Source organism: Myodes glareolus, chromosome 13 (genome assembly GCF_982192425.1).
Source record: "Myodes glareolus chromosome 13, mMyoGla1.1, whole genome shotgun sequence".
Classification (NCBI taxonomy): domain Eukaryota; kingdom Metazoa; phylum Chordata; class Mammalia; order Rodentia; family Cricetidae; genus Myodes; species Myodes glareolus.
In genome coordinates this window covers 25888577-25900894 of record NC_142038.1, presented here as the reverse complement: position 1 = coordinate 25900894, position 12318 = coordinate 25888577, and the positions used below count along the sequence as shown (strand labels likewise).

Genomic DNA, 12318 nt, shown 5'->3' with positions numbered 1-12318 from the left:
GAGGTGCACTTACCTTGTGGGTTTTCATACCTTCAGCCATTAAAAAACTTAAAATCCAGGAAACTGAGGCCTCAGATCAACAGTGTGGAGGGCTAGAAAGATGAATTCTTCTTCTCCCTCCCCTCTTACTCCTCCAGGAACAGTATTGTGTGCGGACATGTCCATCAAAGGAAATAAGGCCCCGAGGAGTCTGAGTTGTACGCTCCTGTCATTTTCTTTTATGACACATACCGTGTTTGAGTAATTCCAGGGGCTCAGCTTGTTGTGGTTCCTGAGAGAAAACTGAGACACTCACTGTCCCTCACATGACAGAAAGGGTTGTGAGGCTTTCTCTTCATCTCCCACCTACCTCCCACCAACTTACCAGGCTCACTTTCTGGTAGAAACAGTCACCAGGTGTTTATCTGAAAGAGATTCACATGCGGAGCACAGCTCCTTTTCTCTTAGACTAAGCGATAGTATATAACGTAACTGTCATTAGCAAACCCCATAGTATATAACGTAACTGTCATTAACAAACCCCATAGTATATAACGTAACTGTCATTAACAAACCCCTAGCTTGGGGTAGGAGGGAAAAGTGAGGATAAATCTCAAAGCGGCACAGCTTTGTAGAAGTGATGCAACTCGTATGGCCATATCACACACTCGGGACTGTTTGTGTTGTTAATTAGTTAAGAGGTAATTAAAGTTCTTAAGTATACTAAGCCAGAATTCTAAGGGTAGCAAGTAAAAACACTCATCACACACACACACACACACACACACACACACACACACACACACACCACACACACACACACACACACACACACACACACAGAATGAAATTCTCTGAATAAGAGATGCTAGTGTGCTCATAGCTCTGACTAAATTTTCCCAGCAAATAGCACAAAATACTATGGAGTGTGATTGATTAGTCAAACTGGAATAGGTGCTGATCACCCACCCTTGATTTGCTTTGGTGTCCTCCCTTAACAAAATGTATACTGTCTCACTGGTTAGCATAATGGCCATACTTTTAATTTTCAATGAGCAAAATACAAAACTGAACATTGTTATGAACATAAGTGGTTTCCACCTCGCATTATAACATTTTTCAAATGTAAACTCAATTTTATTTAATGTTCAATCATTTTTTTTTTGCTACCCGGATTTCTCTTCTAATCTGCATCTCGGAGCAATATTTATTTATTTTTTGAGTATTATGAAGGATTCTTTGAGTTGTGGCAGAACCCTAACTCAAACTGACTTAAAGCAGTAAACTTTGAAACCAGAAAAAGTAAAACAACACCATTGTGGGGGTGGGGCTAGGGAGCAATAGCTAGGGAATGGTAGGGTGTCAGGTATCTGAAGGGGGGAATTGGTAAAAATGGGAGATGGGATTAGAGAGGGGGCAGTGAGGTAAATAGAGAAGAAGGGGTCAGCAGGGTAAAATAACAGTAAGGGTGTGTAGAAGAGGCCATACAGAATCATACTATGAACTATCTACCAAGAGTTCTAGTACTTCTAATACATGTAAGTCTATTTGTGTAATATAAACAGTTTAAGTGAGAATTTCCCGTCTGTGTTAGCAACATTCCCTACAAGAGTCATAGACTAACCAAAAAAAAAAAAAAAAAACAAAACAAACCCTAACAAACAAGCAAACAAAAAGCCCCAATGAAGCACAAGACCCCCCATTTGAATTGTTAATAAGGGTTGTCCAAGAGACTCAGAAAACTTTGTAGGCTGTTGCTGTTGTATTTGGCTGGCCCGTAGAAGTAAATGTTAAGTCCTTATTGATGAAGATACCACGCTTTTTGGATGAAGGACCCAGAGTATCTGAGCTGTATCTGAACTGAAAACCTCGTCCCTGAGGACTAGCTTTCATGGTACCAGAAGGTGCCGTGCGGGTTTCCAAAGGGAGGAAGTAACCAATAGTCCTACCGAGCCATGATGCCTATGAACCACAACAATGACCAACAGGGCACAGTAACTCTAGGGGTGCACTAGTGGTACTCATGCCTTGGTGGTAACCAACAGCTATCTACATGGAGCTGAGACCTGCTGACCAAGGAGAAAATCAATCTTGGTACTGGAAACTTCGCCAACTACCTGCGGGTAGTGAAGTCGTGGCTCTTGGAGAAGAACCTATAACCACCACTTTACTAAACCAGCATAATCCCTAACTACACTCTAAATAGTTCTCTAAATATTTATATCTAAGTATTTATTAATTTAATTTATAAATCATATATCTAAATATTCATTACACAGTTAAGTGTAGACCTCATCTGTCATAAAGGGAAGTTAACTTATCAGGTGAAGATCTTTACAAAAAAATCCAGTGCTAACAAGATGCAGCATTAGGGTGGCTAGTTCAAATGAATATATCTACAACAAAACTCCTACACTCAAGACTCAGAGTTCATTGAGGAAGAGGGCCCAGAAAGATTCTAAGAGCTAGAGAAACAGGAAGTTTTTTGTGAGATTACATCCCCTAGGGATGTCAGAGAAACCATACCCATATAGTCTCATCAGCACGGCTATGCAAGATAAACCTTGAGTTCTGGAATTCACGACTTTGTGTTCTGTTCCCAGGTTTGCCATGCGTTTGCTGTGTAACTTAGAAAGTGAATTAAACTCTCTGACCCTCAGTCTCCTTATCTATGAGCTGGAGATAAAGATTCAGACACGGGAGGAAAAAGAAATAGTGTCTGGCATTCCTAACTACATAGTTAATTGCAGCTAATTAAAATGAAATGGACTCACCTACTAAAATAATTGCTTCTATGTGTATGACTGCTTGCCTACATACATGTTTATGCACCTCGTGTGTGACCATGCCTGTGGAAGTCAGTAGAGGGCACTGGAGCACCTGAGACTAATATTCCAGATAATTGTGAGTTGCCATGTGAGTTCTGGGAACAGAACCCAGGGCTCTGGAAGAGCAGCCTGTGCCCTTAACTGCTAAGCATCTCTCCGCCCTGACTTTGGCTACATTTTACTTATAATGCTGGACTCAGGGATGTTCCTGTGAAATCTCCCCCCTCTGCCACTGCGAGTGAGAAAGTTGCAGACTGCCAAAGCTCAATTTCCTCATTTGCAAAATGAATGAATTACTTAGTTTGACTGACATGTCTGCAGAGAGCCTGCAGTGTGCTGGGAACCTTTCTAGGCTTTGAGGAGTTTAGAGTGGTTAAGATAATGACGTATGGAAATTGGCACTGAAGTGACAGAAACAGAACGCAAATCAGAAGGCAGTTGACTAGAAGAAATGCATGTACCAGAAAGTAACCAATACAACGTAGAGGACAGGAATTTTCTGGAACTGAGGTCTGAGATTTTATATGTTGAAAAGAAGACTTCCTGGGGAAGTGAAATTTGAGGTGAGAGAATAATTTTTGTTCAATCCACAAAGAGGAAACCGAAGCAGAGTTCTCGAGAAAGGGGGTCTTCTTTTGATGTTCAAGAGAAATGACAGAGCTGTGAGTGAGTGGGCAATAAGATGTGCTCATGAGTGAGCTTAGTTTGCAGGGAAGCTCAAGCCAGATCATATGTGTGCATGGTCTGATTAGCTATGACGACCAGTTTGGATTTTGCTGTGAGTGATTGGAAGCTACTTATCTTAGTTTCTGTTCTGCTGCTGTGAGGAGACACCATAGCCAAGGCAACTTATACCAGAAAGGGTTTAACTGGGGCTTTGCTTACGGTTTCAGAGGGTTCGTCCATGAACGTCAATGGTAGTGGTTAGGCAGGCTTGGTACTGGAGCAGTAGCTGAGAGCTCACATCTCATCAATATGTTTCAGGCAGAGAGAAATAAGATAGACGGGGCCTGGTATGGGCTTTTGAAAACTCAAAGCCCATCCCCAGTAACATACCCTTTCTAACAAGATGACAGCTCTTAACCCTTCCTAAATAGTTCCACTACGTGGGAACCAAGCAGTCAAACATATGAGTCTATAGAGGTCATTTAAATCACCACACTACTATAATATATGCATACAAGAAATTGTGAAACTTCCTTTTTTTTTTTTTTTTTTTTTTTTTTTTTTTTTTTTTTTTTTAGAGACAGGGCTTTCTCTCTGTAGCTTTGGAGCCTGTGCTGGCACTGACTCTGTAGACCAGGCTGGCCTCGAACTCACAAGAGATCTGTCTGTCTCTGCCTCCTGAATGCTGGGATTAAGGCGTGTGCCACCACCGCCCAATTTATATTTTTACATTACTGACGTGCTAGAAGGGAGAGGAAGTGACAGTGACTGTCAATCAGGAAACCAAATCAAGAGTGTGGTGGTCTAGGGATAGAGGCAGAGATTTCGGGTGATGTGATACTGGTTTTGAGCAAGAGGGGATGGGAAAAGGGGAATGAAGATGATGTTTTCAAGTGGTCAGAATGGACCGTTAGGCTATAGGATGGAGGGAAAGAAATTCCTTGTGAGTAACTGAGTTTAATGGTGGAGTGCTGAGTACAACTGGAAATGCTTCTTAATTGTCCTGCATGAGATGTAAGGTGGCAATGAAGATCTGGGAGAAGACCACATTGGAGATCAACTTCGGGTGCCTATAGTGAATCTTACACACACACACACACACACACACACCTGAATGATCCCTTCAGGAATGGTTTTACAAAGAAGAGAGACCCTATCACTCACTTGTTAGGGCTTTGTACTTGTATGTTTCAAATAAAATATTACTTGACTTCAAAATGGAAGGTAGTGGTGAGCAGAGCTATGTTGGTTCAGGCTGTGTGTGTATTTGTGGGTTTGAGGCCCACTTGCCACAACCCTAAAAAATCCGGGTCTGTGTTAGACTTAGAAATTCTAATAAATACTAAATACTAGAAGCAGAAGGCCTGCCCTATGGCCTCCCCTCCTCTCGCGGTTGACCATTTTCTTCCTGATGCTAGCCAAGGCATCTAAAGACTTAGGTTGAATTTCACGGTTCTCTTATGCGGATAAACAAACCTGGAGACTTTCTCTTGGTGAGATTCAATTAGAAAAGCCACAGATGGAATTACAGACTACCAGAGCTGGAAGCTAACCCAGTGATGCTCTCTTATGATCTCTCTCATGCTCTCAGACGTGAATGATGATGATGCCGGGAAGGAAAGGGCGCTTGCCCAGGGTAACCTGGAGAGGCAGCTGGGCTCTGCCCCTTGCATCCTCTAATTGAATGTGTGGTGGAACAAAAAGGGGGCGAACCTTAAAGGTTCTTTCACGTGGGAGGTTAGCAGAGCCAATTTGGTTAAGTGAGAGTTGTGTAGGGGCTTCTGAAAGCCTCCATCCAAGGATCTCCCAGTAATCAGAGATTTAACTTTTTTTACACGGATTACTTAGCCTAGAAACCACAAGTGAGCCTTGGAGTCCTGAATATCTAGACTCAAGATTCCTAGACTGGGGTTAGGGAGATGCTCAGACACTAAAACTATCATGGGGACCTGAGTTCAGATCCCTGACGCCCATGTAAATGCCAGTCTTGGTCTGTGAGCCTAGTGCTGGGGCAGGGCAGAGACGGGGATCCCGGATGTTTTCTTGCTAGCCAGTCTAGCCGAACTGGTGAGCTTTGGGTTCAGGGACAGAATCTCAAACCATAAGGTTCAGAGTGATAGAGGAGGTTGCATATCATCCAACCCTGGCCTCCACATGCATGCGCACATACATGGATGTGAGCCTGCACTAACACACACAGATGATAGACAGATGACAGACATAGAGAATCTGATTCCTGGACTCCCTAGAAAGTATATTTGCATGTGCATGCATACATTTTCTGTTTCTGGGCAGAAAGTAAGTATTTACTGGATTATCAAATATCCAACTTCTGATGTTTATAAAAAGTAACAAACCTGAAAGACCTCTTAGGTAAAAAAAATACATGACCATTTTAGACCACATACTATTTCAATTATAGCCGTGTTGTTCCCTATTTTCACTGGTTAGTGTATTAAGGCAGATCATAGAAATAAGCTATGTTTCTGGGAAGAATGAAGAAAAACAAGTAAGTGGATTAGCACAGAGTGAAGAGAAGTACCTGTGTGCTTTCATCCCAGGAGATCAGTGGGACAGAATCTCTCTGCGGCACTCAGCAAAAGTGCCTCATGCCCGCCCCCCCCACCTCAGTGTGCTAGTAGCTCTATGATATAGTACTGGTTATTAAATCATTCTACAAAATGAAAATCCCAATCAATAGGAAGCAATACTTGCTTGGTATTTTTTTCCTACAACAAAGACCTTAATTTTTCCATGTTGCCTTCCTGCCTAACATCTTCTTTTCCTTGCAGGATCCTGTGGGCACTGACATCCAGCACACTCATGCCCATTTCCTGTAATGGACAAACTTGATGCAAATGTGAGGTATGCTACATTTCTGAGTTTATTGTGTGCTGACTGTGGGATTGTGTGCAAGGCAGCCTCTGCAGATCTGTTGTTGTGGTGAAACTGCAAAGACAAAATGGATATTCTCAGCTGTTTTGTGTAGAAACCATGAGTACGGTATACTGTTTGATTATTAGTGCCTTGTTACTATATGCTTAAATGATGAAAACCCAGCTGTTAATGTTTGAATCAATAGACACTACTTAAATGTACATAATCATTTTTGCAATGAAAAATGATGCATTTGAGCGGAAGCAATGCTCTGAAGATGGTCTATCTGTAGCTAAACTTTAGATGTCAATCCAAGAAGCTTTGTCTTGCATGACGTGGTTGGCCCACGTTCATTTTCAACCAGGGCATCAGATGGGGGTTATTTGACACCAGTTGTAGTGTTCTGTGTGGAGTTATGTTAACCTAAATGGTTTTGCTGGTGTTGTTCTTGTAATTGTCTGTAAGCCTTGGGGGATGGGATGATCTTCCTAGAGGTGTATTATGATTTATTTGGTGTTACCAAACAGTGCGAAGAAAGTTGCGCTTAAGGCCGCTTATGCGATCTGCTGTTGCAGCACTTGAGGGTGAAGATTACCCACAGGGATGATCTTGGGAGTTGGAAGGCATCCTAAGTTCACATCCCTTGTGAAATTCCAGGAACCATTATTTTTTATCTTTCACATGAGACCGATGGGGAGGTGTGTTCCAGGTGTCAGTCAGGGGTCTGCCTTCTGGTTTGCTGTGGCTGAAACTCTGACAGCCGACTTGACAGGAACCCTGGCTTTCTCTGACTTGAGTGCACTATCTGCCAAAGTTGTCCTGTGATTCCACCAGAGGATTCCTGAAGGGCAGAGAGGATGTCTCACAATAGAGCACAGCATCCCTGACACCTGGCGGGTATGGGCCAGTCATCAGTGTAGAATACATATTTCAAATAGCCTTGTGTTCCAGTCCACCTAGATATAAAAAGGGATGATTTAGCAACACTGTATTTTACCCTCTCGATAGAAGATGTGGTGGGCTTTGTTATTTACCCAATCGTAAGTAATTTGGTGTCGTTCTAAGACTCCAAGTGGATTTTTAAACTTACTGGCGTGCGTTTTACTTCCCTCTCAAAGCTTGTGAGGCTATTTATGCAGGGAAAACATAGTAGGAGACAGAGGCCCTCGGGTTTCATTTGATAACCAAAATTCAGAGTGGGCAATACTGGTGGTGCAACATTACAAAACAGCTTTAAGTTCGCAACGTTGGATCAAACAGGGTCAGTTGGGTAAAACGCACCACTGGGGGTGATAATTGAGACATCGTGATCTCTTACGTTGCTAGCTTTTAGACATTTATTTATAGCTGCATTAGCTTTGGATGGCAAAATATGATTCTATTAAGTGAACATTAGCTGTTCTCCTGGGCTATTGTGGAACAATGGTGTGGGATTCAAGATGATCTCACACCCCAGAATGTTGTCTGTGGACTGTTCTCTCAGTCCGTTTTCTAACCGGATCCGATCAACATATGTTCGTCCTTACCCACTCCCCCTCTACCCGCAATATTAGTAACAGGCAAATGTCATGGACTTTCTATTCATTTCCTGCTCAGTACAGTCTCTGAGTGTCCATAAAAAAAGGACATTTTGGCTCACACTTGCCAAATTGTGATACATACATCATTAATAATTTACAATGAACATAGGTGATTTTATTATTACAGAGAGTAAAATGATTTTCCCTTTTATAAATATTTTTTATAAAAATTGGAAAGTGAGTTTATGTAAAGAAAGTAATTATTAATAAATTAGTGTAAAAAATCACAATGGTTCAGTATAAATGATGATATTCTAGAATATTCTAGGTGTAACTAGATAGAGTAAATTTTGCCCCTTTGAGGAAAGAGGCCAGAATTTCTTCTTTTCAGTTGCTGTCTTCACATGGAAAGCAAATACATAATGAGGTGAGTGCTGAAAGCTCAAGGCTCTGGCCCAAGACGGGGATTCTTTTATTTGTTCTGACAGAGGAAAACCAGTGAGGGAGAGAGAAAGATGGAAGAAAAAGAACATTTGTAGGGGAAGTGGCTAAACAACCAATGGTCTTGCAGCTATAGCAGACATTGAGATTAGATATACGTGGTAGTGAATATGTATACCCTCACTGATCTCTCTCTCTCTCTCTCTCTCTCTCTCTCTCTCACACACACACACACACACACACACACACAGAGAGAGAGAGAGAGAGAGAGAGAGAGAGAGAGAGAGAGAGAGACTTCACAGTGGTATGTGTATTGAAGTCTCCTAGGACTCAGTCAACATTAACTTGCTGAAAATTGGGTGTTGAATATTTGTATTGTTGGATGTGTGAGATCATTGTGAGATATAATATTGCTTTGTGTCACTGCATCTAATACTTAAACGATCCTAGGAGCTACATATCGTTATTATCATCTACATCATTATTTTCTACTTCACAGTGTATGACAATTAACAAACAAAGGTTATTTATGCTCAGGGTCTGTCTTCTTTTATCCTATAATGGTTTGATCAAGGAGTTTTTGGTGTGTGTGTGTGTGTGTGTGTGTGTGTGTGTGTGTGTGTGAGCTAAAGAGAGATCTGCAGTTACATTTCTGCCTGAGTAAATATGGAAATATAATTTGGAAAAGTGGATGAATAATCAATAAGGAACACCCCAAAGAATCAGAGTGGGGTGACACTGCAGACATTTTGGGAGAAATTTCAGAAATAATTCTCACGTTCATGGATGGTTAAGATTGAGGAACTCTAATCAACTCTCACAAAACATGAAAGGACAGAGAACTCTTTGGTTGAATTTAGAGCTAAATATAAAGTCTTACAGTTTGTCAAACCATATTGACCGTTTCAGCTTTTGTTCATTTGCTCAAACTGAATTTGCTTCTATGGCTTGGTCTTTGCTATTATCTATCTGCCAGAGTTCTCGGCTAGCAGCATCGGGTACTAACCTTGGTAAACATAATCTGAGCTAATTTGAGACCAGCTGTCATGAAGCTTAAAAAGTTAAGGCCAAAATGTTAGAGTGCCATGTTTAAAAATGGGCAAAGACCTGAGGAATGTGGAAGAAGCCTTATAGTGAGATACGCAATGAGCCACATTCTTCGTACGTTATAAGAAGAATAGGAAGACAAACACTAGATCTTGATTGTAGAGGCGTGAACTGCGGTGCAGATGCTTTCTCCTAAGGTTCTCTAACAAGAGCAGGATTGTAGGCTGGCCTGAGTCATGATGAAGCACCACAGTGAGTCAGGACCTGGAGAGCGAGTTCTGACCCTTTCTTCCTTTGATAGCTAGTGTCTCACAAGTTTCACACTCAGCTGACAGCTTTTTCTAAACAATTTGACACCGAATTCAAGAAGTTTTGGCCCCTCTGTCTCTTTTTGGGGCTTTGGAGTGGACAGCTGTCTTGTTTCCTGAGGAGGGTTGGAGGAAAAGGAAGCAGTGTATCTAATGTACAGCAGCTGTTCTTCCTAGCTCTCCTTAGAGTTAGGAAGGGTAACTCACTGGTTCTCCCTTCTTTGCAAGACTGGCAAGACATTCAATGTGTCTCTAAAGGCTTGCTCTTTGATTTCAGAGACAGCTCGAACTCAATGTTTGTATAACTGCATATGCTTCCACTGATACCTATCCTCGACTCCGGTGTGACCCCTGAAAGCAAACCAGTTCTCCATTCTTTTCTTCCTCTTGCCTATTACAGGTCAAAGGTGTCTGTTTTCCATGACTTTATTCTTTGAATGCTTAGTTCTAGAAAGCATAGGGTTCAGTGAAGCATTGTGGTAGATAGAAGAAAGCTTTGGCATGTCTTGAAGCAATGACCCCAGACGTTGAGTAAAAGCAGTCTTCTTTTCTATTTAGCTTTCTTGTGTTGGTAGCTTCTTGCCATCCTGGATTTACCTCTTTACCTGCTGAGATCTCTGAACTTCTCTCTTTGCTGCCCCTGCAGTCTCCGGAGCTTCTTCCTTCTTCAATAAGGGCATCCTCATCTGGGATTCTGTTTCTTCTCTTCAAAATGCTTCTGTGTTTTCTTATTAATGTTTCCTATTAGCAAGCAACAAAGCATCTTATGCAGTGAAAAACCCTAAACGGTGGCAATCTCGTTCTTTTGCTAGAGTTCTTAAACACTGAGAGCCAAACCTACAGTTGGTAAAAGCAAGGGTGCGTAGGTGTTGGGGCTCTCACGTGCATTCATTTTTTTTTCTCCCAACTCCTTTTCGTCTCTTTGGCTTCATTTGCTTTCATGATAGCACACCTGCATCATCGTAGGCTGATTTAAGCAGAGAGACAAAGACTGAAAGTTGAATATTCCAAACAGTTTTGACATAAAAACAGTCTCTTGCTTCATACAACATATGACATTAATTAAAAACCATAACAAAGGTAAGTGGTTGGGTTTGGGCTTATTAACCAGTTGCCGTAATGTCATGGTGTAATTAGTTACAATTCATTACTTCAAGACATTGCATTAGGTATCAGTGTGACTACAAAATGTATTGAAATTAACCAGTTTTACAAACGAAGAAAGAGTAACAATTGTGTCAATAGAAAGGTTGGTTTTGGGTCTGATTACTAGTAGTGGTGACAATACATATCTTAAGTTTGACAGACTGCTGGGGATGAAGTTAGAATTTTTAATGCTAACTATTTCAAAGCCTTGAAGCAATTCACAGATGTAAATTGTCCTCCCCAGGGACTTAGCAATATGGAATGGAGTCAATTTGGAACTAGGGTTAATTCGTGTTTGTAACCTGGCAGTTGGAGCTGGGAACAGGTGCAATGTTAAGGCAGGAAAATGTTGTACAAGAAATCTCTCCTCAGGCTCTGAAATTGTGACAGTCATTAGCATATAAGGAGAAACTGAGTGGGTATGGTTTCAAAGGAGTTATTTTTATGTTGCTTTAGACATGTAAATGGGAATAATACGCAGCTTTACAGCCCAGCTGACAAAGTGGTGAGTTTTCCATTAATTCTTTTGATTAGATGAGGGGCACAGTGAACTTGAGTTGAAACTCACCCTGTATTGAATATCTCTGTGCTTAATAGGGGCCCAGGGAACCTGAAGCAATGCATGGCATCACAGATTACCAGCAGGGCAGCAAGGTGTGTGTGTGTGTGTGTGTGTGTGTGTGTGTGTGTGCATTTCCTGACTGTGGATTTCAGCTAACACACCTCCACAGACAGAGGGCTTTCCAGAGTTCCACAGCGTTTCTGCTCCATCACCCAGTAGATCACTGCAGCAGCTGGGGTCACGTGGTTTATGGAAACAATTCACACCTGGGTTCGGGTCTCGCCTTTCCCTGTGACTGGACGCATGGCCCTGAATAGGTTTATTTAGTCTCTAAGCCTTCAGTTTGTGGCTTTTGTCAAAGTTATACAAAGAAGCTGTACATTTCTTACATCTTGGACACGGAATACTTGGAATAAATGGTGTGAGTTTTGTCCAGGGTCACCATAGAGATCATGAAAAGTGGATATTTGTAACTCCTGGGACTGATAATTTCTTGATTGCATAAATTCACTTTCTACTTAACTGAATGACCTTACTAATAATTTGTTGACATTTTTGAATATTTGCCTCTGATTACATTCATTATCTGGTATGGAAACTAAGGTTTCCAAAGAGGACAGAAAATCTTCAATATTGCAATAATTACTAAGGAACGAAAGCGACTTTGGTGCACTATCCAGCACCCCTTCTACTTTATTGTGAGGTATACAAGAACCTGGGTACACTCTTGTCCAGGAATTAGAGAACTTAGAATGAAATCCCATGTGCTTTTGACTCCTGGTCTTATACAGTATTCAATATGGCCATCTCTCATTTATATGTAATCAATATAATGGAAACTGGTATATATTTTTCAATGAAGCTTTCATTCAGGAACTTGATCACAAGGCCGTCTGGAAAAGTGGGAAGATGATGTGAGCTAGGAACTGGGAAACTTTATTGTC

The 12318-nt window shown here is 41.4% G+C and overlaps 1 protein-coding gene across 3 annotated transcripts in view; it reads left to right on the top strand.

Moving 5' to 3' along the window:
- The window catches only part of Htr4 (5-hydroxytryptamine receptor 4), a 191012-nt gene that overhangs the window by 13174 nt on the left and 165520 nt on the right, over window positions 1-12318 (top strand). For all 3 annotated transcript variants that reach the window (XM_087896007.1, XM_085699802.2, XM_085699801.2), the window contains exon 2: window positions 6266-6338. In XM_087896007.1, coding sequence (XP_087752133.1) covers window positions 6313-6338 — 26 coding nt within the window. In that variant the 5' untranslated portion in view covers window positions 6266-6312. The remainder of the gene's footprint in view (window positions 1-6265; window positions 6339-12318) is intronic.